A 26119-nucleotide genomic window follows, 5' to 3' on the forward strand; every position below is an offset into this window, starting at 1 on the left:
CAGAAGTCTGCACGTAGCTGACCGCGATGCTCCGCGTTTGCAACCCGCCGTTTCCAGGAGCTCCAAGGCGCGCGGGAGCTCGGCGGAGCCGTGCCGGCCCGGGGAGCCTCCGGGGCCAGCAACCGGCACGACGAGTTTCCAACCGGCACGAACTCCGCGGCGCGGCGGCCCGGGGCGTCTGCGGAAGAGCAGCAAGCGCAAAGCCGCCACGAGCGGCTGCTGGCGCCGGTCCCCGGGGTGAAACCACTGGAAAACGGCGTTTCCACTGGGAATGCTGCGGCTTGCAGAGGCCGGGCGTCTCCCGGGAGCGCTGCCCTCGGGTCGGAGGCCCTTCGGCCACACACGGAGCGGCTCTGGGAACGGCCGCGTCGCTGAGCCGAGGGATCCCGGGGGCCGCAACTGCCCCCGCAGCGGGACCGCGAGCCCCGGCCGGGCGCAGGGGCGCGATCCGACGCGGTGCCCGGTGGCTCAGCGCGGGCAGCGCCGGGGGGACGCCCTCACCCCGCACCGGAGCCGCTGCATCCGGCTCTTGCTGAGGTCAGCGAAAAGCTGGAGAGGAGGAAAAATGAAAAATCAGTATCGAAGCACCGGCCGGGTGCTGCTCCCCTCGTCTGCCTTTGCTAGAGTAACGCACGCAAGGCCGGTGCGGGGATTCGGTGCAGCGAGTGCGTTGGGTCTCTGGAGGTCACCGCGACTTGCGACGCGCGGCCCCGTGCACGCTGCTGCACGCTCACGCGCACCGCTGGTGCCATCCCTGCAGATGTGCACCCCCCGCTCCCAGATGTGCACGGCCACCCCCAGACGGGCAGGCGCACAGCCCTGGGGACGCACGCAGCCCCCTCTGACGTGCGCGCTCCTCCCCTCGGGCTGTGCGCGTCCGCTCCTGGATGTGCATGTAAACAAACCCCTGCAGATGTTCGCATCCAGCCCCAGATGTGCACGCAAACAGCTCCCGGCAGATGTGCCCAGCCCGCAGGCCCTGGGCGGAGGCGAACGCCCACCGCTCGGCTGTGCTCCAGCACCCCCGGCCAGCGCACGCGTCGCCTCCCAGCTGTGCACGTAAGCAAAGCCTGCACGCGCGCACATCTGCACGCAGCTGCGCCCCAGCCCCGGGCTGCTCCGTCTCCCCTCTGCTCCTTCCCTCCATCCCACACCTTGTCCGCCTCGTATTTGCCAGCACAAGAGAGCCTGGTTTTATCGCTTTCTGTATTTTGCTTTACTTACCCCAGGATAGCGAAAGCATAAAGCGGGTTTCTACCTGCTGGTGGTAGCCCAGAAAAACATGTCATCAAAAAATGACTCAGACAGGAGACGCCAGGGCTCAGCCCAACGTCAGATGCGGACCGGGACGTAAACACCGACGAGCGTGGGTTAAAACCAGGCGAGGCTGCTTAAACGCAACCGCCGCAGCAAGCCTCGAGCGCCGGCAGCGGCGCGCAGCCGTCCGGGCAGCTCGGGGACAGAGCGCTCGGAGCGGGCAGAGCTGTCCTTAAATTTCACATTTGCAATTCGTGCCTGTAGCAGCAGGTACCGACTCCTGCAAACCACCCAGAGCGACCTAACCGGATTTTAAAGGAACCTACAGAAACAAGGTCACCCGAGACACTCTTTTCTTGCCTTTTCCTCGCAGTACTCTTTCCCTTGCCTCCCTTTTGCCTCAGGGCGCCTGAAAAGGTGAGAAAAAGAGTAACAAAAATTAAATGTTTATGGGCAAAGCCCTCAAGGAAGAGCGCGGGCAGCCGCGCTTGCAGGGGAGCGGCGGCTCCGGCCGGAGCTGCGCGTGGAGCCCCCGGAGCCGGACGCAGGCGCCGCACAGCCCGCGCGATGATCGCCGGCTCCGACCCACCTCGATTCGAACTTTCAGTTACAAAAGAAACAGGCGACAAGTCCTGCTTAGGGGACACCTGAGGCTGAGGAAGGGCCGGGGCAGGTGCTGCCGCCAGGTTTACGGAGGGGCGAGGGGGCCGCAGCCGCAAGCGCGGGCGGTGGTGCGGCTTCACCCGTGCTGGCTGCGGCAGCGCAGGGAGGGCGCGCGCCTCGCCGCGGGGCGACAAACCGCCCCGGCGCCCCGCGGGACGACAAACCGCCCCGGCCCCACGGGGCGACAAACCGCCCCGGCGCCTCCCGCTCCCTCTGCGCCCCGGCGCTCCCGCGGCTGCCCCCGCGGCCGGGGCCGGGCGCGCGGCGCTCCCGCGAGGCGCCGAGGCACAGCTGCCTCCTCGCTTGCGCTACGTAAATAAGGTTTAGTGCATTGAAGAGACCAATACAGAGTATTAATATTTAATCCGCCCTAAGCAGCTCCTCTCCCGACGAGGCGCAAGGCAGCCCGTGCCGAGGCCCCTGCGCGGCGGAAGGCGGCCGTTTACCACCAGCTGCCTCTGCTGACATTTGAGTGTTCAAACAAGGGTTTGCGGGGCCGGGCTGCTCGCGGCGATGCTCCCGCAGCCCCTGCGAACCGAAGAGGGCAGCGAGAACAGGCACTGCCACGGATCCTAGAGGAAGCAGGAGCGCTTGCTTCCCTGCACCCTTTGCGCTGCCCCAGCCGCGGGGCTCGCGCCCTGGGAGCGGGGCCGCGGCCGTCCCGGTCGCGCCGCGCTCCGCGCAGCTTCTGCTTTGCACGTCTCTGCGCAGACGTCTGCGTTTCGGGATGCGTTTTTCGTCGCGCTGAGCAGCCAGCCCTCCCGAAAAGCGCCGCTGGGACCCACGGCGGCCCCGAGCTCGCGGCTGCCCCATGGCGCGGGCGCTCGCTCCGCGGCCGCCCCGCGAGGGCTCCCGCTCTCCTGCGGGAGCGGCGCCTCCCCAAAGCTCCTCGCGAGGGTCGCGTCTCTCCTCTGCCTGGATTTAGCCCTCCCCGTGCTGCATACAGGCCCTTCACACATTTCCAATTTCCTGTTTGCAAAGATCTCCAACGATACCTTACCTTTTCGTGAAGGCCGGGGCGCTCTGTAAAAAGCCGAGCATGCAATAACACTGCAAATCGAATCCAAATCTCCAGGGACTTGAAGGGCGCCGCCGACTTCTGAGGGAACCGCTCGGCTAGGGCTTGTGCTGGGCCCGAGCGGCCTCAAAGCCTCTTTTCACACCCAAAATCATTTTGCTGAGATTTACTGGAAAGCACCATCACCGCCAGCCGCGGCGCGGGGTCCGCGCGCCGGTCCGCGGCCGGGACGCCGGACACCCGCCCGCGTCCCGCGCGCGAGAGCCGTTTCCTCAGCACGGAGGCGGAAAGCTACAAGCGACGAAGCCCCCGCGACGGCATCGGTCAGGCTCAGCCCGGCCGAGCCCAGGGACGGGCAGAAGCCCCCAGGACGGCGCTAGCGCCGGGAGCGGCCGCAGCCCCCCCGGGAGCCGCTGCGACGCTCTCACCGCTCTCGCCCGGCGTCCTGCTCGCCGGCACGGACACGGCTGCCGATCTTCGGTTAGCCGCGCCGAACGAGAGCAGTTCAGCAGGTTGCTTAGAGATACAACTTTAACAAGATGAGCTATTAAAATATTTACTGTCCTGAAGATTCAAGATTGCGAGCGCCAGGATGTTTTTCACATTTGCACTTCACCATAGCAAAACTCAATCTTGTTTAATATGCTAAAATGCTGAGCACTTGGCATTTAAATAGCTCCTTCCATTTTTGGAAAAAGATTAGTAAATTATAGAAGCAGCTATTTAACATTCAGGAAGGGTGCTGCATGCATGGGAGTTATCAATCACTCCAGGCAGATGGTAAATGTATCTCCTTTCACCACAAACTGAGCAGCAAACATTCAAATTCATCACCAAGACAACATAGTTAAATCCACTGCTATTTTCAATTCATACATTTTTAACAAACTGCTAAGTAATGAAAATCAATATTTTCATCCAAGGAGAAAGCACTGCGAGCTCTGCCCAGCGGTGGGAACATCTTCTACATACCTCAGTCGCACAAAGACCGGTCAGAAGTGACACGCTGTGCGCAGGTCATGGTTACAACTTTCCACGGACCAGGAAAGCATCTTCAGTGCAATTATTGCACTTATGTACCGAGGTGTGAAGTACCAGTCCAGCTCTGGGACAGAGAGGACCAAGGTGGCCTTACTTCCGTTTCTGTTGGAATTTGGCTAGGGAGAGTAGGACCAGCTTATTTTCAGCTGAAAATAGGAGTTAAGCGACTAATGCACTTCCTGCATGGATCACTACAGGCTCAACCGACTATCTGCGTTAGGATACTCATCTAGTGACTGATCAAGATCATTACTTCACAAAAACGATATAGACTCAAAATTAGATAGATTCCACAGAAATAACATTTGCAATACACTGCATGAATTTTACTTGAGAAGACAGAGAATATACATCCATGAAAACACAGGCATAAGATATCCAAAATCACCAAAGAAATATAATTTTTTACCTTATTTTGAAGCAACAATCTTCTACAGTTCTCTAAAAGGAGGTATTCCAAAAACCGTTAAGAGGAGCCCCAACCAGCTTGCACTTATCTGCAACCACATGTAGGCGAGAAGCTATCAACCAATATAATGAACACACCCCACACTGGTCTTAAGATAAAAAAAAATTTTTATTTTACAACTTTATAAAGCAGCTTTACATTAAGCACAAATGTTGATCCATTTACTTTGTATATAAACATAGTAGAACCTCTCCCTCTGCAAAAAGTCATGTCTTGCTGTATATAAAACTAACGTGCACATTGTGCTTAACTGCAAAGTCTGTACAGCTTTACAAAGGACTACCCTTTACAAGGGCATCCTGTAAACAATTTATTGCATATTTAACACATGGTGTATATCCCACATGTGAAAATGTAGAAAAAATAAAGTACAATTACACGGTGAATGAAAATAGCAGCTTTCAGTGAATGTCTTGCACAATGGCCAAGAAAAACAGCACTGCCACACTTTTACAGTTGTGCTTGTGTGTCACTGGTTTGCATATACCCATGCGCACTACGGTTCCCATGAATTCTATATGTACAGTAAAAGCCTCATGGAAAGATTACATGGATCTTAGTTGCCAAGATCTTTGTCAGTTTGAAGACTGAATAGCAAAGGAATAAAAAGATCAGTGAATTCAATGAAGTTATGGGCACCAATGTCCCCAAATCCTCTTCCACTGTACAATTCTTAAAAAAAAAAAAAAAAAAAAAAAAAAAAAAAAAAAAAAAAAAAAAAAAAAAAAAAAAAAAAAAAAAAAAAAAGAACACCACAACAGGAGAAAATCCACAAACTAATTCTCCTCATTTCCACAACCTCTGATGGTAGGTTGGTCTAATTTACGCATGTGCAAACAAAAATGCAAACAAGATATTAAGGATAAGATGGTCTGACATGAAATTCTCTGCTGGCGTTGCCAACTTCTGCTTCTGAACCAAGCTATCCACCAGCTATTGGGTTGACTCTAATGAAATACTGAAAGATCACTGTCGTTTCCAAGCTATTCTTAAAACAAGAGGAAATTGTGGCCTCACTAAGGCACTGATACTGTTTCTTAAGCAATACCAAAATATTTGCTGAATCAAAAACGGGCAAAAGATGGAGGAAACATGCAGAAGAAAAATATTTCTCTGATTGCAATAAGGACCAGTCATTTGTAAAGGAAGTACATGTGTGCGTGCATGTGTATTTAAAAAATAATAATAAAAAAAAAACTGCTAACTTTGGTATTGAAATTTCTCCTGTGGCATCCAGTTTTCATATGAATCGATACGATCATTTTGTGTGTTTGCAAAGATCAAGTAATTACAAAGCTTTTTCATGTATCTGTGAGGAAAAAAAAATGCAGTTAAAAAGAAAATCAAGATCTGCATTGTCCATGTGCCCAGTTTTTCTGTGGTTTGAACAGACTTTGTCCTCAGTATGAACATCTTAAGCTTAAACCATACCTAGAACATACAACATGTAATAGGATTAATGGGGGGAAAAAAGCTAATACACCTCCTTCCCACGTTGGTGAACGTTTGGAGCTGTAGAGTCTAGGACTCGGAGAACAAAGCTCAGCAGGCATCTACAGAGCTGCTAACCCAGTATTCCCTATGCTACCAGATTAAACAATACTGGTCTAATGACACAACTGATTGGTTTTATTTTTCTGGATCAACCAGGAATCTAAACGTTGAAAAGGCAGATTAATGCTTGGTGTAAAGAGTTTAGAGATATAGGGAAGAAACCTCGTGGTTTCTTTCACATTGCACCCTTACAGCGCAAGTGTCCGGGGTCGGAGGTGTTCGTTATTGCACAGATACCCTTGCTCGCCCGCCAGAGCCACGGGGACAAAACACACCGAGAAAACCAGCGTCGCGGGCAGAACAACCCTTAAGCAATGAGTCAGACTTCAGTCAGAGGCAAAACTTAATATTACAACATAAGCGGAGCTAGAAAGCCCTATGGGGTCATTTTAATTTTCAAAACGCTTGATATTTGTAAAGCAGGTTAAAAATGAAAATCACCATAGGAAAACATTAATTAACTTGAACGACATTTTCTATGCGCTACTCAGACTTAGCTCCGCGCCACATTCAGGATTTAATACAAGTCTCTGGGGGAACGAAGTTGCCAATGCTTGCAGAAACGTCTCCGATGCAACTGAAAATACAGCACAGAACACCCGGTTCCACACCTAGAGACTGCAGCGACGGGGGAGGCGGTGACACTAGCAAACCTCAGACAGGATTGGAAATTTGGCTTTCTAGACGGCGTGGCACGTTTGCAGGCTTTGTGCAGCCAGCGAGCCTCGCGGCGTTGTGCTTACCTAACATGACCGAGAAGCCTCCACGCTGACTATGTGGTTTCCGTTTACACAGCTTTAAAGAAAACATACAGTTTAAGTATCTCAATATATAGAATTAAAAAAATTGTGTATTTTTCACCTCGAGAAAAGAATCCATATAAAAAGAAACACCTTTAAAAAGATACACTGTCTACTATCCAGGCTACAAGTAAATACACATTTACTGCATTACACCACATGATTTGTTACGCTGTTCCCAACATATACACACACGTAACTCCATTTTAAAAGAGGCCACATACTAACTTTTCAGGCAAGTGCCAGACTTTAAAGACCTGTATGGCTTCTGTAAATATTTTCCTACAAAAGAGAAAAATAAAAACGTCCCCAGACTCAGGAGCACAAGCAGACGTTGCCTCGTGCGGCTCATTTCACTGTGGAACACACTAGGGGCGGGTGAGCAAGGGGAAGATACTAGCTTGTATTGGGTCTTGGATGGGACCCTGTTCCAAATCCCACCCAGCAGACCCAAATATTTCCGCTCTGGAATGCAATTGTTTCAGGAGATCAGTTTTAAGGATCACTTCATTGAAACAGTCCATAAAAATTTAGTATGCAACCTTTTAAAATGTACCTTTGTTTAGCTCTACGGAGTCCAATCCAATCCTTCCCGCAGACAGCAGAAACAGCGGTTTTGGTTGTAAGCTCTAGTTGTGCTTTGCCCTGCCGCCTCTCAGGTAGCTCTTCCACCTCTTGACGAACTCTTTGAAAATGGGGGACTCGTCTATGGTGCTGAGCAGCTGGAGCTGGTTTATGTGGGTGGTGTGATAGTCCCAGCGGGCCAAGTTGGGAGCGGTGCCGAGCATGAAGTGCCGAAGGTCGTAGATGGTTCCTGAGCCGGTGTCGTAGAGGGGGAGCATGGCCTTCAGCGACTCCATGCCCCGCTCGTAGAGAAGTCTTGCCTCCTTCCCCAGCTTCTCCCCTGCCGTTTCCTTCAAGTCGTAGAGCCCAATTAAAGAGTACATGAAGCCATTGAGAACGAAGGAGCTGGGAGAGGTGGGGTACTCCTCGTACCAGTCGTGCTTGTTCATGAACACTGCCTTCACCCCGTGCTGCTCCGACGGGAGCTTGTAAGGTGCTGTTGCCCGTAAAGCTGAACTGAGGAATACGTGGTCCTTCGTCAGCAGGTAAGCCCTGACGAGTGTGGAGATGGCTTGCCCTTGGGCCATGGCAGAATACCAGCCCGGGTCCAGCGATTTAAAGCCTTCCCCTAGTTTCCGTGTCACCATGATGGGCCAGCCCCCCTTCTCATCCTGGTTCCTCACCAGCCAACCGCTTGCAGCAAAAAAGGCTGCCATGTGGGCAGTGGCCGAGATAGTGACGTTGTCGATGAAGCCTTTCCCCTTCGCTACCAGCCTAACCACTTTCTTGGGCATTATTTTTGTCTGCTTTACAGCTTTTGTGTTTGAGAGACCAACACCCTTCCGCAGGTCAGTCACCAGGTCTCTTGTGACCGTACTCCAACTAGTCCTAGGCCCAATGCCATAGTAGACATCTCTGTCCTTAAAAGCTATCAGCTGAGTGTTTGAGACGTAGTGTACTGTGAAGAGCTGGTTTTTCTCTGTTGTCTCAAGAACCACAGAAATGCTTCCATTTGTTATGAATTTGAGATCAAAAGAAATAATAAAATCTCTGGTGTTCCCAAGCTGCAGAGATACTCCTTCAGTATTTTCTGGAAAACAAACAAACAAAAAACACCTTATAAAGTGGTAAAGCACTTGTTTTTTAAAAAAATGTGTTTAAGATACAGAGCATAGCTTCCAGAGCTATGGTAACCATGTCACCAGACAAAATCCAAGTCCTTCTAGGTTAGCCAGTCAAAAATTCAAACATCCTTTCTTTCCTCCATGCACTATTATATATTATCTAGCCATAAAACCAGATCGGTGAGTGAAGGCTGGCTCTTGTGGCACCAGAGGAATCCTTCTACACCTTGCACGGACACGCTGCTGCGCTTGCCTCGGGAGAGGACTCGCCGGGCATTTGGTGGAAGTGCTTTAGCAGAAACTTCTGCCAATAGACAACAGAGCACAACAGCTACCGGAGGGATCTGAGGGAGAGGAAAGCTGGCATGAGACAACGGGACCAAGATGCAAAAGAGGACAAATGATGCGTCACCATGAGCTTTGCATGTCTTTGGAAGCACTGAGCTAATCACGGCAGAGAAGAACCGGAGAGGCTGAGAGTGCCGGGGGTGCCCAGCCCGGGGGACCTCGCTGCTGCCCTCGGCTGCCTCCTGGGACGCGCAGGCAGAGCCAGGCTCTTCTCTTGGGGCTGTGGGGCACAGCACGCAAATTGCAAGAACGAAAACCCCGATGAGATACTAGGGGGAAAAATTCACAATAAGGGTGGTCAAACGTGGTGGCATCTCCAGCCTCAGAGGTGCTCAAAATTCAGCCAAGCAGGGCCCTGAGCAGCCAGCAATGAAGCTGGCCCAGCCCTGGGTGGAGGTGGCCCAGCCCTGCGTGGAGGTGGCCCAGCCCTGCGTGGAGGTGGCCCTCACCCCCCGCAGGTCCCCTCCAGCTTAAGGATTCTGCAGTTCAGTGCCAGCTACTCCCCTTCAATACAAATTGTTTTAAACTGTTCAGCAATAAAACTATCAACTATCAAATATCACTATTTTTACTGATAAACATGGCTAGCTTGGGTAGTTTATAATCTTCAGAAATATGGTCAGAAAAACATCTTAACATTTTGCTTGAGCTTTCCACAGAAGGACCGCAGGCCTGCCGGGACCCACGTTTCCACCGGCGAGGCACACGAGGGCAACCTGCGCGGTTTTCTTTTTCTGCGGTTCAAAATAGAAAACCACCGTCACCCTTTTGCTCCAAATCGAAAATAAAACTTGACAGAAAAAAAAAAAACCAACCCAACACAGTGCCACTTTAGCAGTCGCATTTCTAAATAAAGCTGCACTTTAAGCAAAAGAGCTAGGAGTGCTAAGAAACAAGTATTTAGAAAACCACTGGGAATAATATTTAAAACTATTACTTTCTACTTCCCAACCTGAAAATTGTAAAAAAAAAAAAAAAAAAAAAAAAAAAAACAAAAAAAAAAAAAACAAAAAAACCAAAACAAAAAAACCCACAGTTCACTGATTAGCTTAATGGGGGGGGGGGGACACACAAAGACTAACAAGTTGAAGTACGTATTAACCTCTCCATGGGCAAAACTCAGTTTGTTTAATTAAAAATAAATAAATAAATAAAGCTCCTAGGCAATACCACATAATGAAATCCAGTGTTCTCTCTCAGGCTAGATTTTAAAATGCGAAATCTACTCCTCCCTAAAAAGCCCTATACTAGAAGATCAAAGGGCTAATTAGTTTGTAAGGCTGTGTGCAAATCCTGTAGCTCTGAAGGCACAGAGGGATGATAAACATTTAAAGATAGTCATTTTAAATTAACTGCTTTTCACAGAACAAAATTCTCCTGTGTGAGGCAATTGTTTCCTTGCTGCTAGTTCTTGATGTGTGAAAAATCCCATACATATTTCTATATGCAACAGAAAAGTTACGGTCAGCTTTCCCCAAAAAGCAGAGGCTTTTCCCCATCTCCCAAACTAATCTATTATATTTTGCCTCAAGACCATTTCCACATTTTGCATTGTAGAAGTCTATTCTACTGTACCTATTATTTTGACTGAATGCCACGTGCTCAAATCTTTTAAAATAAAAGCTTCGACTCCTCCGAGCTTTGGAGATCAGGATCTGCTTCTGGAGAAGCAGCAGCGTGTTCTGCCGCACGGCACTTGCTTCTGTGAAAAGAGCACGCTCAAAATTCCTGTCCAGTAAGTTTTACGCTTTCTTGTAAATAAATACTTATATGATAACAAAGTGAATTACATTAGAGAAAAAGCTTTAAGAATGAGAAGAAAAACTAACGGTTGCCTGTTGTTTGCACTGCCTTAGGCACCTACAAATCCATTACTTAAGGCCATCTGAGATGAGTGGATGCATACTGCGGCCTTCAAGCTCAGAAGATTACTCTGCCATCAATAAAGGATGAGGAGAGACTACATAACAGATCTTTTAGCCTTTTCTCTCCCTGTATTTGTCTACTGCAAAGACACAAACATGTTCGACAATTTTTTCCCTAGAGACTCAGGCCGAAGGTGCCAACTGAAAATTACTTCATTGTCTTTTTAAGTAATGGACTCATTAATTCTAATGGGTATTGATTGAGGAAAAATACATTACGTCCTTATTAATGAGCCTGTCTTAGCACAAAGGAAACTCTTGCATGAAATAATGAATTTCTCAAAATAAACCTCTGGTAAGTATGAAACACAATATGGTAAATTAGAGACAGCAACAAAGCGTAGCTAACATCTCTACAAACGACGGGATGCAAGAGACAGCCCTCAGCCTTCAGCAGTACACTTGCAGTTGCTCCATGTTTAAGACAACCTGGGTTAACCAAAACTGAGATCTGCATAATTTGCAAAAATAGTTTCTTCCCAATAAAAAGAGACTGGGGGTCCAACCTAATAGTCATACATTTGCTCAAGGCTGGAAATGGCACTTACACATCATTTCTCAACACAGGCTTTTACCACATCAGTGGTATTTTCTAGACTTCAGAACTAGTTACCAATTTCTTTTTTTGCTTCTATTTTGAGATAAATGCTAAAAGGCTCAAGAAACACAACTGTAGCATCTCTGCTGAATTGCACTGTCCTCCACACATCTCTACATACATCTGCCTTTTCCATTCATGTAGTGATGTTTTAAAAACATAGTGATTGAGAGGAAACAGAAGGAAAGGAAAACTTCACAAGGATAGCAATTAGATGACATTCTCAGGTGAGATTCCAAGGATGAAAAGTCACTCAGGATAAATAAACACACATTCATCCCAGGAAGTTAAAGCTCCGCTGGTACCATCTGTACAAATTAACAAAAATGGCTTAGTGGCTGTGTATTTACAAAAACCCACCTGGAGCGACAAACTGTTTAACACTAGTGAACTTGGATTTATCATATACTGTTGCAACAGAACAGCCTTTTGGTACAGTCCAGTCCACGGACCTGCTGGTTTTGTCCTTGTCTTCAGCTGTTTCGTACACCTCTATGTGAGGCGGTTTTTCGGTCAGGTTTTTACTGTAGTGACTTAACCCATACTGTGCAATCTGGATTGGGTAGAAATAGCCTTGAGGTCCCCACTGTGTGGATAAAGGTACACCTATAAGAGAGGGGAGAGAGAAAAAAATAGTATTTCATCAGAACACTTAAAAAAAATTATATATATATGTGTATATACAGTGTTTGCAGCGCTTCCTCTTCTATACTCCAATCTCTGCTTTACTTCTGGCAAACTGCATTTATGTAGGCTTCACCATTAGTTAAACTCAAAGAAAGCCCTGTTCAAAGTGCGAATTGCTCCCATTTACTCTAAGATCTCTGACTAACCAAAAACTGAGCAGATGTGAATGGCAGACAGGTCCCTATCATGGTCTTCCATCCATACCCATTCAATTGTTTGCTGAAGCATCATACTTATTTTCAAATACATTTTAAATGCCTTAATCGATTTCCACCCCCTACCCTGGAGACCACTAAATCTCCAAATGATGTTACAGCTAACGCAATCCCCTTAACGCCACATAAATCTTTGCAAATTAAGTGTATATGTTATTACTAGATTTTGGCTAGAGTTATTTGATGCTAAAGCAGCAATTTGCTCAGGATCCACAAGTCTGCTCCAACTGCCCTGGTTCCCTAAGAGCACGACAAGCGCATGCTGCAACGATGCCTGCGCGGATAAGCCAGGAGCTCCACCAATGCTGCAAATGTGCATCAACTCCTCACCTACAGCTCGCAGGGGTCCTCGGAGCTGCTGCTTGAGGCCAACAGTCCCTAGGATTAATCCTCTGCAGAGGACTCCCTGTCCCAGAAGCTACTAGCCTCTGAGAAAAGCACACCATCCTACCCTCGTTTTAGGCTTGGGGTTTTTTGAAGCCTGCACCACCAAAAGAAGCCTCTGGAGCTCCATTCTTACAAAGGATTCAAACTAGGAAGGTCACAGTGTTTTCTGTAGCCTGATGCATTTCACATGCAAAACTCGTAGTATGAGCTCAGATAACGTCACATAGCTGTACTCAACATAAAGCTCCCAACTTTCATTAAGATAAATAGGAAAGATGCACCCAAAGAAAATCTTCCCAAGTTCCAGCAGGTTCCTGCCTTCTTCTCAAGATCTCCCAGCAGGTACAACCTCAGTTTGAGTTCTAAACCTAGCAAACTGCATATTGCATCAATGGCTGTATGTGAAAGGAATACAAATGATATGGAAGAGAATTCTTCATACATACACCTCAAAAAATGAGCAAATGCATGATAATACAAATACAAGATAAGGATAAAAATAGGATTCTCTCCACGTCCTAGATTTTATTTGGAACAAATTCCCAATCTCTAAGTATGAATCCAAATTGAAAATACATCCTCATGACCCTCTTGCAGGAAACCAAGGCTATTTTGTACTGTAAACCTTTGCATAAGGAAAGAAAAACGAGTATGAAAATAAACAAGTTGGCACTTGCACCACTTTCCCGCCTTGGCGATGTCAAGCTCAGAAAACAATTTTGCCTGAAACCTGGTGTAATGAAAAATTAAACTAAATGAGAAAAATGAGAAAATATAAGTTTTCATACATATTTCGGTACTTCACGTTATTAATAAATATTACTGATGTAAACGTGACAGTTTTCTGAAGAAACAACCATCACGTGAAATATTTAAGTATCATGTATTATCTCAACTCCTGGAAGCCATCCCTCTCTTTAACACTAAGCGGTCTCAGTTAAGAGTGCGCACATTGAGACTGAAAGATGCAAAAAAGAAATCTGCTTTAAGAGCTTTACTTAAAAGGTACACAAGATGAGGAGAGTCAATTCTCCAGGTCATTAAGACATAACACAATACATTAACCTTGCAGAAAGAGAAGTGAAAATATAACAAGAAGTTTTTCATCATGTTCCAAAACAAGAATCTCTAGGACTGGAATGATACAAGGGAGGAGGTGTAAAGTTTCTGAGAATGCTTTTTAGTATCAAAACCCCTCCCCCTCCCACAAACTAAAACTATCTCACTTCTCAAATCTGTTTAAGAGATGCCAATAATTCTATTGCCTTTACAATACCTAGGCTCTGGCACCACATTTCACAATGCCAGCTCTTAAATCACTTGTTGCAAAAAAGCCAGGTTTACAGATACATAACGAAGTTATCAAGTGTTCAACTCTCTTCTTGAGGCTTAAGTACACAGCAGTTAAAGGCAGTACATACCAGTCAGCAGCCTGCACATTTTGCAAGACAAGAGACTGCAGAACGTTTTCTGATTCTGAATTATTTCATGCTGAACTTAGGTTTTTTGCTCAACAATGTCACAAGTAATGCAAAGAGTCCAGGTGCCAGGGACATTCCACATATCTTCCACCTTTAATGCAAAAACTCTTAGTGCTTCCAGACCTTGGTCCAAACTCCTCCTCCCTCCAGGTGGAAAAAAAAAATCCTACCTGGTAACAGCAGAAGAGGCACCCACAGCTATTTTAGACATTCTCAGGTCATACCTGATCAGCAATGACTCTAGCCATAAGACACAAAGCACCTGCTCAGCCCACACAGGTGAAGAGGATCCAGCCCTGAGCAAGACGCCACTCGCGCTTGGTGCTCCGCGGTCAGTAAGAGGCACCTGAGCCCTTGGCAGAGCCGCGAGTTTAAGAACTCGGTTCCCTCCTCTGAGGGACGTCACGCCACCAAGGTGACAGACATCTCACAAGGAAGGTGATTCTGAAGCAGTAACAAAAAAACGCTGAAAAACATACTACGGTGGAGCTTTTTGAAAACAAAGGTAGGTAAGCCTCAGAGCTTGAAGTAAGGAGTCAGCCACTTTAATACTCTAATTTAATCACCACCGTTATCCCATCCACCCCGATTACTAGTATCGGCAACTGGCGGAGTATCACCAATCACCAAGATGCATAAAGATTCATGTGTTTTATTCCTTAAATGAAAGTTACGCTCTAAGTCAGTGTCAAATTCTACAATAGTTGTATAAAGGCATTCATTTTTTATTATGAAGCCCAACAAGAATATTCTGCTTTTAAATCTCTGCTAAGAAGCTGAAAGACTTCCTGTACTAATTACTGATCGCACTGTTTAGCAGAAGTGCAAATCAGAAAGGTTTTACTCTATTTTCATTTTATTCAGGGCCTGATGAGGAGATGCTTTAATGGCTTCAGTGCTTTTGGACCCTTAAACAGCGCTCTGAAACCTCCTCACGTCGTACTGAGCGGCCCAACGTGGCACAGAACAGCGCGAGGAAGCAGAAGCAGTCTTGCATTTTGGCTCCTGTGCACAAGAGGGGCCGCCGGCACCGCCGGAGCGGCCTCCCGGCCCTGCTGCGGCCGGCACCACCGGCACGCAGGCAGCCGGCGGGCAGGAGAGCAAAGCACGCCACGCCGCCAACACTTGCTTCGGATTCCTCAGGCTATCGCAGCGAAATCAAAGTCACCTTGCATCCCAAGTGATGACAGCAAGTCTGAAGAAGCATTTCAGTTATGAAAAAAAAATTAACACAAACCTTCGACACCGCTTATGCATTTCACTCTGTCTCGAACTTCGACGTTGTAGCCTTCGAAGGACATGAACACCCCGTCTGGGTGGTAAGGTGCTCGCTGTGTGTATACTTTGGAGTAGCTGTGAGAGAATTCAAACCTGTCATAACCGTCGTACTGAGCAATTTTCCCGTAAACCTCGAAGTATTTCTCTACCCAGCTGAACGGCAGGAAGATCTCGCTGCCTTCCCTCCTCCCTTTAATCGTGTGTTCATCATTGATCAGACAGTCAATCTCCTCGTATTTCAAGCCCAGGGCTCTGTTGCCGTTGAAGCCTCCTGCCACCGGCGGAGCCTTCTGCTGCTCCTGCGGCGATGCCTCCTCGCTCTGCTGCCTGGCCGGCTCGTTGGCGTAGGGGTTGCTCTCGGACGCGGCAGCCCGCTTCTCCAGGCCGTCGCCGCGGCCGAAGGCGCCCCGCGCGGAGTGCCCCGCTCGCTCCGTGGAGCATTTATTCCACAGCAGCACCGTGACCAGCGTGAAGAGGGCGCAGATGACGATCAGAGTCTTGTAGTTGACCCGAGCTGCCAAGCAACGCATATTCACACCATACCTACAAAAGAAAGAGGGAAGGCATCTTCAAACAAGGGCACCGGGCGGCTTTGAGCAAGAACTGCCCATTCTGGTCATTAAAGCCACCAGGTCAGATGTGCCCCGATTTACGGTACTGCCAGGTGCACGTTACGGGGTACATTGTGGGAAGGGGTTGGGTGGAGGCACCAAAGGAGACTGCATTTCTTCTGCCAAACCTCCCTCTCCGTCCTTCCTCCTCCTCCAAAACGTGCAAGATCAAACACACCACGCAGCGACGCCGCTCCGAAACGCGAGGCTGCGACAACGCGGCCGCGCGCTGGGACCGTTCCGACGGTCGTCTAATTAACAAGTTCAAAGCTGAAAACCTGCTCGGGGGCTACCAGGGAACCGGCAAACGAGCTCTCACGGTAAGCGCCAGGCACGCAGCAGAGCGAGGACCAGACCCGCGGCCCGGCACCCAGCGCAGCGAAAGGAGCTCGTCCGCACGCAGCCCTGCGATCGGCGTCTCGCCTTTACGAATACTAGTAACTCAGGGCCAAAATACCCCCCTTCTCCTGCGGGTATCTATCTACCCATCTATTTGAAAGCCCAAGTGCAAGCTCTGAACTTTGCTGGGCAGGAAATTAACGCTCAAACCTGGATCAACCCGTGACGCTCCAACGCCTCAAGCGCGCTTCTGATAAATAACATTTCCGAACAGGAGGAAGGAGGACGGTAATGGAGGAACGGGCAGAGCTGCAGCTGAAAGCACGCTACGAGGCTGTCCTCACGCTGGGCCAAACGCCAGGGAAGTCTCGTGAAAGTCTCTTTAAAAAAATAAGGACAGACTGGGAAAATATGAGACTCTCCCAAGGGACAGGACTCCTCCTGAAGTGCTCCAGGGCTCAGACTCTTTGCTTCACAAGGAGAAGGCAGAAACCATGCAAATCTTTTTTTTTTTTTTTTTTTTGAAGATAAAACTCGAACAGCACTATGGCTGAGCAGCACACGACTAAATCGCTGAAGTGGGGGCGACGAAAGCACGCTGACCCAGGAGACCCTGCTCCTGCCGACAAACGAAGCCCTTCAAACATGCCATTCGCATTTTTCAAACACGCGGGAATACTTAAGCTGTTTTTCACAAAATCCATATTAAAAAGGAGCTTAATTTTTGTCTCCCTGCTAGGCTTAAGCCTCCATCCTGCCAGAGCTCCCGAGCAGCCCGTGGAACCGGCGGGTTAGTTTTAGCCGCCGGCGACTGCTGGCTGCGGCCGCGGGGGAGCCGGGCTCCGCGGGGAGCAGCGGCCGCCCCGGGACGCGCGGCACCGCGCAAAGCACCCGCCGCTCTTCGTGCTTCTTCTCCACGCTCGGGTTCAACCACCACCCGAGCACGACTCCTCCTTGAGACCACCGGCCGCCCCACCTGACCCACGCAAGGCCCGTCGGCTCTGCCGACGGCTCCGCGCGAGCCACTAATGAATGATCTCTCGCTAGTTTTATGCTTCCATACAGTAAGCACCATCTGGCCATTTAAAACTGGACTTTAAAAGATAAGTGTGCTATTTTCTAAAAGCGCAGTTTACTATAAGCTTTTAGAGAACATAAATTTATATATAATTGTATTTTTATGGAAATGCTAGCATAAGAATAAATCCAATTTTCTGCATCAGCAGATAATTTTTAGTGATGATGCTTTTGGGATGACCCCAACAAATATGCTCTGCCCTTTTTATACAAAGGGATAATTCACTTTTAAATGGAGAATAACATTTCTGACACACTTCACCCTTACCTATAAAACTCACTTAAAATTAATTAAACCGTCTGGATTATCAGGGGATGGGGAGAGAGAAGGGGGAAGGACTTCAGCACGCTTTCTACAGATCTGTTACCCTGTGCCCATTCCTCCACGTTTTTCAAATAGATGCGTGCATTACTACGTAGCTGTGAAAAGGTCCGGGCCACTCCCCAATGACCCACCACTTTTATTTTATTTTGGTTTTCTGCTGCCTTAAAGGCAGAGAGGTTGGAGCAGTGCAAACTCTTGCGCTACCCAAGAAGAGAGCGGGGCTCGCTGCAAGCCCCGGGCAGCGCTGCCTGAGGCTCCCGGCCGGGCTGCTGCAGTGCTTGGCTTTTACTAGCTCTAAACGAACCAAAAAGGATTCACACAAGTGGGGTATTTTCTGAGAAGCATCCCATTAAGTCTCTCCAGTCACTGAAAAAAAATCTAGAAATAGATGCTTATCACATGTTAAATGGACATATGGATTTTTGTTCAACTGTAGAAAAAAGAATTCAGAATTTCAACAGTAGAAAGAGGTAATTTAAACCTGTAAAGGGATTGTGTTAAATTGGTTTATTCCTCTGCTACTGCTATAAAAAAAGGATTTTTACTACACTACTTAGATTTATAGACTGCAAGATCAAAAAGTATTTTAAGGTATGAAGTAATAGATCCCTGATATCCATGCTTGTTTTTTCCCTCTGTTTTGCTGGAAGAGAGACTATTTATAAGGCTGTGCACTGGGAGATCTCAAATCCAAATAAAAGTTGATCCTCATCCCTGAAGTAATATTGGAATTACAGCTTTTAAAGTGTAAAGACTTCTCAGAAGTCAGGAATTAAAGGGATTTTTGCTGATGTTAAATTACTGTTTTGGGCTACAGAAATCACTAACCAAGTGATGCCTTGTTTTTGTTTGCAGCTGTGACCAATTCTCCCTCACTGGCCTTTTACCAACTTGTTAAGCTGTTTAAATCTTATAATTCCGTAGTTCCCAAACTAAAGGTCACCAGCCTGACAGTGTGAAAGCGAGCGTGGCTGCCAGCGGAAAGCTGAGCCCCCGGCCGGGTCATTTCTGTTGTGATAAGAGATTGCTACGCCAGGGACACAACGTGCAGCAGCGAACACGAACAGGACGCCTAAGCATTTCATTTTACCAGCACACAGAGTCGCAGTTCAAATGTCTCCTAGAACAATGGCAATGCAAAGAATCTATAAATTAACGCTTAGCTACGTATCACTTTATCATATTCTAATTAAAATGCAGTAAAAGAACATTTCTTACAGAGTGAACAACTAGTATCATATGCACCCCAAAAAGGGATGCAATTACAGAAACTTGTTTTGCCAAATAAGTGAGGTGACAGTTTCTAAAACACTGGTTTTAATAAAAAGAACAACTGGGTTAAGTAAAATATTGTTGCTGCTGCTACAGGCATTAATTATGCCTGGAAATGAGGACAACTCTTGGTATGCCACACTATGAATTATGAATCAACCGTCACAACTGCATATCTGAGAATGTCAGAATTAGTTCTGGTACTCCTTAAATAAAACTAAATTATCTGCTGATATTTGTTACACTCAAAAAAAAAAAAAAAAAAAAAAAAAAAAAGAAGAAAGAAAAAGAAAAAGAAAAGAAAAAGAAAACCCAAAACCAAACCTAAGTCCTTTATAAGACAGGCTTTTTGAGCTGCAAGAGTGCTGAATACCTTAAAAGTAAGAATTTTTAAGTCCAGGCCACTGTCAGGCTTCTGTATACTCAAGCGGGAAAAAAAAAGTAACATACAAGTTACTAAAAGCTTTTACTGATTCCAGCAACAGCCCATTTGAAACAGCCATCCAAGACCAACCTCTTCTCCTCTTGATTTTCTCTAAAAAGCCAGGGAGGTGACCAGGCACTAAGGGGAGCCCCAAGAAGAGCCACTTGCTTTGTAGACAAATCTAAGCAACTTCTGAAGCTCATTTCTCATGGAGTCACACGAGCTGCAGATGACACTGACCGGTTTGGCCTCTCCAGCCGGGCAGGACCGCAGCCCGCTGCCGACCCTGCACGTCGGCCTCCTGCAGCCCTCGGTGCAAGTTCGCTGCCAAGCTGAGAACATATTCCTAGATAACCCTGCACAAAACAACGGGTTGGCCAGAAACAAAATTAAGCATCTGAGCAACAGCTGAAAAGAGTTATCATGAAAGATGACTGCTGCTGTGCTCTAGCTGTCCCAGTTGGATGGAATGAGATTAATAAGTACTACCACCACAGAGAAAATGGAAATAGCCAAATCACCCAGTAAGCACGGATCCTCCTTTTCAGGACGTCTTGACAGGGTGTCCCATGCTGCCCAAGTAAAAGCTGAAAACCGCACAAGCTGCAGACACCAGTCTCCAGGTAAAGAGATCACCTAGACCTAGAGCGTCTCCGAAGGACACTCACTGCACAGCTCACGCAGAGGGCCGCGTGTCCAGCCCGTTTGCAGAGGTGTGCCCATGGGGTCATCCATCAACCAGACTACAAGACTTCTCATAGAGCCAAGAGCAATAAACTCCAAACAGAGCTCGGAACCTGATGGGGCCAAGGCACAAGATACCCGCTTGCTTCACCAACAAAACCCAGGCACCTAAGAGGAAGTTTCTCGGCACACGGTACCGGCACACAAGACACCTAACAGGGAGTTCGGGTATGCAGCAGCCCCTTCCGCTCTGTCCTCAAACGAAGAAAAGTCTGTGCAGGTCTCTGAGTACGAGACCTGGTCAACAGCATCTTCTCTGAAAGATGAGAAATTCAAGCCGTCTGTACCAAAACAGTTTCCCTATTAATCTCTCTAGTCTTCTGTAAGCTCCCCTCTGGCTCTCCAGAAATAGAAAAGAAAAAATAAAGAAAGATATATGTGCTTGACTTGTTTTTCTTTAAACCTTGCTGGCTAACAACACCTTTCAGTACTCGCTCTTCGCTGACGCTCTCAAGCATTTCCTTTTGACCAAACCCGTCCAGCTCTCCGGTTCGCTGCTTCAGCTCCTCCTCGGCACTGGAAGCAACTGGGCAATTGCCATTACAGCTAGCATTTCTCAGGTCCTCCAAGAACTATTAAACTACAATTGTTTCAGTAAACTGAAATAGTTTAAGATCTCTCTCTCAGTGGGAGCCATATAGGCGTTCTGATCTGCAAATGTTAAATTACAGCAAATGCTGTATCACAGCCTCCTCTGTTCGAGACAAATTTTCCATTTTAGCAAATTATAAGCTTGATGCCCTTCTCTACGTATGAAGTGTCCAGTGACTGACTAATAACATATATATATACACACCCACTCACACACGTCTATATATATACACACACACACGCGCACACTACCTATAGCTATCAAAAATCTTAAGCCAAACCTCTTTTTTCCCCTCAACTGACCATATAAGCCTCCTCTTGAAATCATTTGACCACTGACCTTTCAGAGACTTATCCTTCCTTGAGAATTTTATTTCTTATAAACTCTAAATTAGCAACATTAAGTTATCCTTTATATATAAAATGCAGTATTTTATAGTGCTGCTGTAACAGCTATTATATTTTACTGTCAAAAATAACAGGATTCTTTCCTTCTGCAAATTCTGAGACTATAGCACAAAATTTTAAATACAAGAATTAAAATGTCTTCTCAACCTTCATTATGCTATATATAAAACACCAAACATTCTGTAAATACGACAGATTACTCTTTTCATTCTAGTCTGAACAGCCCGGGGGGGAGGGGGTAGGGGGAGAAGTCAAACAGAAGAATAAAAATCTAGAAATAGAGGAAGAAAATCTGACACACACTACAGTTTAATTCTTAGCAGAATCTACATTTTGTTGAAGGATCATTTTGTTTAATCCCTCTTAAGAAATTTCAGTATCCAGTAAATTCAGCGCACACAAATCCTGAAAAATGCTGACCAAAATCCTTAGTCTGTATTTCTGGCATACCCTCAACACAGAACCTAGTTATTACCTCATAAATTCAATGTGCTTTGATATATGCTACCAAGGGCAATTTTGGAGTTTGGTTCCTCCCGCGAGCTACTGTATTCACTAGTTTGAAGCGTTAATATAATTCCGACAGCTTCCCCGTACAAGCTATTTCCAGTCATATTTGCCATTAAAGATGCAAGGTTACAAACCTATTCCTTTCTTTACTGAACTTGAAAAATTCATGACAAAGAGGCAGATGCAGAGGAGAGTAGAAAGGTTTCACTAATGGATACATAATAGCGTCAAACTCTCCTTCCAAGGTTGCAGCTATTGTAGAGTCTGATGGACGGTCTGATAAGAAATTCTCTATCAAACCCTACAGAAAGGTGAATCAAAGGAGGTTTTCTTTTTTTCCTTTTTTTTTTAAAAAGGAGCATCCCTTCCATTTCTAGGTAAATTCTAAATTCTAGGTAGGGAATTTTATTAGGGAAGTCTCTTCTGAAAGATGAACCGTTCCTAATTTCAGACCTGCTTTAACAGGTCTTTCCCCACCCGAAGCGCTGCTGCCGTTTGCCGCTCCTGCTCCGCGGCGAGCAGGAACGCCTGTACTCCACCGCGCTCCTGCGCTGCACGCTCCTTGGCACGTCTGAGACGAAACCACTCATTTCCGTAACTCGTTCCCAAAACGGACACCAAATAATAAATGCATAACTGTCCGTTAGGTAGCCTGCTTTTTCGCTGCTCTTATATATCAGCTAAATGCAGTTTATTTCCCTGTTGAAAGTTCATGAGAAACAGCAACACAAATACCGGGCACGCTTTGTCTTACCACCGAAGGAGAACAGCGCGAAAGGCAGACGGGGAGGAGGAAAGGCGCCCAGGCACAAGCGCTCGGCGCCAGAGCGAGACACACCGTTAACGCCCGAGCTCTCATCGGTAAGCTGCAGGAACTCCAGCACGAGCGTGCGACGTTGCCACCTTGGTTATAACAGTTGATTTAGGCCATTTGTTAGCTTCAGCAGGCAACACTGCAATCATTTCGCAGGCAGTTGCGTTTTTAACGGGTTTTCCTCGGAACAAGAAGCCCTAGATATTTTTTTAGGCACTGGAACAGGCAATTCCCCTGCCACAGAAGGCAAGACCGCACAACCCACCATCTGCAAAGCACTTGGAGAGGGATAAGAGGTAGGATGCGCTCCAAAAAGCACTTCTGCCTTCCCAGGCTTCATCTACAGGACTTGGCGAATTAACTTCAAATCAAGCAGCAAGGAAGTGGGTAACTCTCGGCAACGCTCCGACTACACCGCCCCAGAAACATTTCAAGCGTCGCTTGTTTTTGGTGGAGAAACACAGCTAAGGTGGGACAGCGGCGGCTGGACGCCGGCGCAGAGCGCCTTGGCGGCCCCGCGCCAGCACCCGCGCGGCCCGGGAGACACGGGGCGGCCCGGGAGGACGCCGAAGCCGCCAGCTCCATCCTCCGGCTCCCCAGGGCTTCTCAAGGACCCTTCCAACAAAATCACCCCACGCTCACTGTTGGCGATTATATCACCCGAGTGACCAGCCCGAACGGTATTTTGTTATGCGTACTAAACAGTGAGGAAGTAGGAAAACATTTCCTGCTCGAGATTTGTGTGTAGCCTCGTGTAACTTCTCGATAACAATAAATATTAAAGCCTCAATATAGCTCACTGGCACACAGAGGCAAAAATTGGAAGGCTGTATTAGACCAGTGGCATATGCTGATCCGGACGCAGTATTTGGCAGAAGGCTGATGCATTTTATCCACCGTACAGGCAAAAAATGATTTGAACTTTCTCTCTAGCTCCCAAAGGTCGCCGGGGCCTGCCGCAGGAGCGACAGCAGGTCGCCGCACGGGCGTGAGCTCTCCCCGACGTGTAACCGGCCCGGCCACTCCGCCGGGGCCGCGCTGCCCACCGCCTTCGCTCGCGCGGCGCGGAGCGAGGCACCGCGGGCGCCGGCACCGCCGCTTCGGCGGGCGCCACTTGCAGAAGCGATTGGCTCTGCGTGTCTTAAGCTGCTCAAAAATACCGGTTATTACCCCAGAAAGACATCCAAGACAGACCAAAAATAAATAAATAAACCCAAAGAAACCCCCCAAACCACGCACAAAGTACCTGTCCCATGAACAAGTCAGCTGGCAACACGTTCACGTATCCGTATTGAAATTCTGTGCATTTAAACAAGCAAAAATAAGCTGCCCACTGAGATTTTAGAGGTCTTGGAACAGTCTAACACACCAGCACCATGTTTGCTCTGTAGGAGGAGAGACAGTATTTTAAGTTAAGACCAGGGATTTCTGCCGAATAGTGATAAGCCACCTATTTGCTTTGAAGCCTCTACGCCAAGCTAAGGTATTTAGTACAGAGGGAAAAACAGAATAGTGCCTGGCAATCTGAGATGCACTAAACTCAATACTTAAGGAAAGATGCACTGTATAATCTAACAACAAAATAAAGCAAGAAGACCAGAACTTCAAAATACACGCTGTTCAAAAAGCCGTACTGAGTTACACACACACATAAACCTCAGCAGAAAAGGTTTCCTATTTCCTATTCATTTCACATAACAAAATACTATTTAGCTTAGTTATTCATACTGTACAATAGGAAGAGCATTCGAAAGAACTCCAGAACTATTTTTAATAGCATGAAAAATTAAAATTCTTTTGATAATTGTACTAGAAATGCCATCAAAACTTCTGATGCTTTGCCAATGCTTACTTATGCTTTAAAATGAGATATTTATGAGTTATTAAAGCTTCCTGACAGTTCTGCATTTCCCAGACATGTTTCACCTGCATCCTAAATCTGCCCAGGTTGGCTCCTTGATTTCCTATAATCTGCCTCATTATGCATTTGCTTCCCCCAAACGCATACCAACTACCACTGTTATTTTGCAAGGCGCTAGACTTAGAGATGCTACATATTGAGGAAAATGCTAAAAATATCCTGGTAATAAATACAGTTTACTAGAAGATCAACCTGTGAAAACTGCCCCAACTAGACAATCCTAGTTTCTAATATTTTATTGATAATTAATTTGTATAGTGCCTGTGTTCAGTTAGTATTTTAATATAAAGTGATCTTGATAGTGCACTATAAAGTCACTAGTTTTCCTTTTGTGCTGGGAAATCATAATACTGCACCAGTAGAGACGAATATATCTGTGGTAATAGAATCTAGATGACCAGTCTTGACCATGGTTCTTTAAGACAGATTTACTATTTAGATCTGGCCGCTTCCTGCGTTTCATCCATGCATTTTAGATAAGAAGGATCTAAAATACACAGTGAAGAAACAGGAAAATATTAAGTGAAGGAACAGGGTCCAGTAGTTTATCCTGCAGTTCTGCAGGGCAATTAAAGCCTAACACAGGTTTTGTTTGTATCAACACATCTATCGGTATCAGAAAAATCTGTCATGACACAAGTTAATTCAAAAAAGTCAAAATACTTTTCTATGGAAACCTATATAACCATTTCTTATTAGAAACTAAAATTTGCATCTCATTTTAGTGTCAGATATTCAGTATATCACCCATGCAACTATACAGCTTGCAAGATTTCCCAGGCAGGTTGAGCTGCTGCCCAGAGACAGCTGTGCCTGGACCATATACCCCCTGCTCCCCGCACTGAAGGGCCGTCTTGTGTTTCAGTCTGGGCAGAAAACACGTCGCTCTGCATGCAGGACAGTTAATACAAGAGAGAGTGAACTATTTCCTCAGGTAAAAGCGGGATTTTATGACACACAGGCCTTTGACTCTCACACGATCAGGGATGTATCGTGAACTAAAATTACCAAGAAGTCAACGTTGTCTCTAGGCAGTGCAATAAAGTCTTTTTCTTTTTTTCGGGTTTTGATTTCACATCAGTGCTGATTCTTCAAAGATAAGAGAAAAATTGTAATTTCAGGTTCACCCTGTGTGTTGTGTGTGAGCAAACAGTTAACCGGTCCAAGCACTAAACCCAAAGCATCACTTTTTTTGGATGCGAAGAAGCACACGTTGCTTCTGAGGAAGCAGCATTTGGTTGCAAGAAAGGAAGTTCATTACGAGAACCATTAAAGGTTGCCTTGGGTTGCTCACAGAAGTGGTAGAACCTTCTTCACCGGAAATAGTCAATACTTGGTCCCTTCCAACCTAGGCTTTTCTGTGAGACTATAGTAAGATGCACGACTTTAAGGCGGCAAACTGATGAAGTTAACAGAAAATGGAAGATCTTTTTACGCTGGTCTTCTGAAGCAAGTATTGGTCTTCTTTCTCAACTCCTGCACACACTGTGTATTTTAATAAGCTTTCATCAGGCTGTATTAATTTATGGGGAAAAAAAAATCCAGTGTAGCTGAAAGCATTATTGTAATCTAAACAAGAGAGAAATTAATTTTTAAAGATGTGAGGCAGCCATTCACTTGAATTGCACTGCAAGTGATGAGTTAGCAGTGTTTCCTTGCACAGTTACTCAGTTT

The 26119-nt window shown here is 46.7% G+C and overlaps 1 protein-coding gene across 8 annotated transcripts in view; it reads right to left on the bottom strand.

Annotated features, from left to right (window-relative positions):
* Positions 1-5132: 5132 nt before the first annotated feature.
* Positions 5133-26119, bottom strand: part of GLCE (glucuronic acid epimerase) — a 62371-nt gene continuing 41384 nt past the window's right edge. For 7 of the 8 annotated variants that reach the window (XM_062583462.1, XM_062583459.1, XM_062583464.1 and 4 more), the window contains 3 exons: positions 15369-15952; positions 11722-11967; positions 5133-8456 (listed from right to left, as the gene is read on the bottom strand). In XM_062583462.1, coding sequence (XP_062439446.1) covers positions 7432-8456; positions 11722-11967; positions 15369-15939 — 1842 coding nt within the window. In that variant the 5' untranslated portion in view covers positions 15940-15952 and the 3' untranslated portion in view covers positions 5133-7431. The remainder of the gene's footprint in view (positions 8457-11721; positions 11968-15368; positions 15953-26119) is intronic. The other variant, XR_009959398.1, reaches the window with a different exon arrangement.

The sequence above is a fragment of the Rhea pennata genome, chromosome 10 (assembly GCF_028389875.1).
Source record: "Rhea pennata isolate bPtePen1 chromosome 10, bPtePen1.pri, whole genome shotgun sequence".
In the NCBI taxonomy this organism is placed as follows: Eukaryota; Metazoa; Chordata; class Aves; order Rheiformes; family Rheidae; genus Rhea; species Rhea pennata.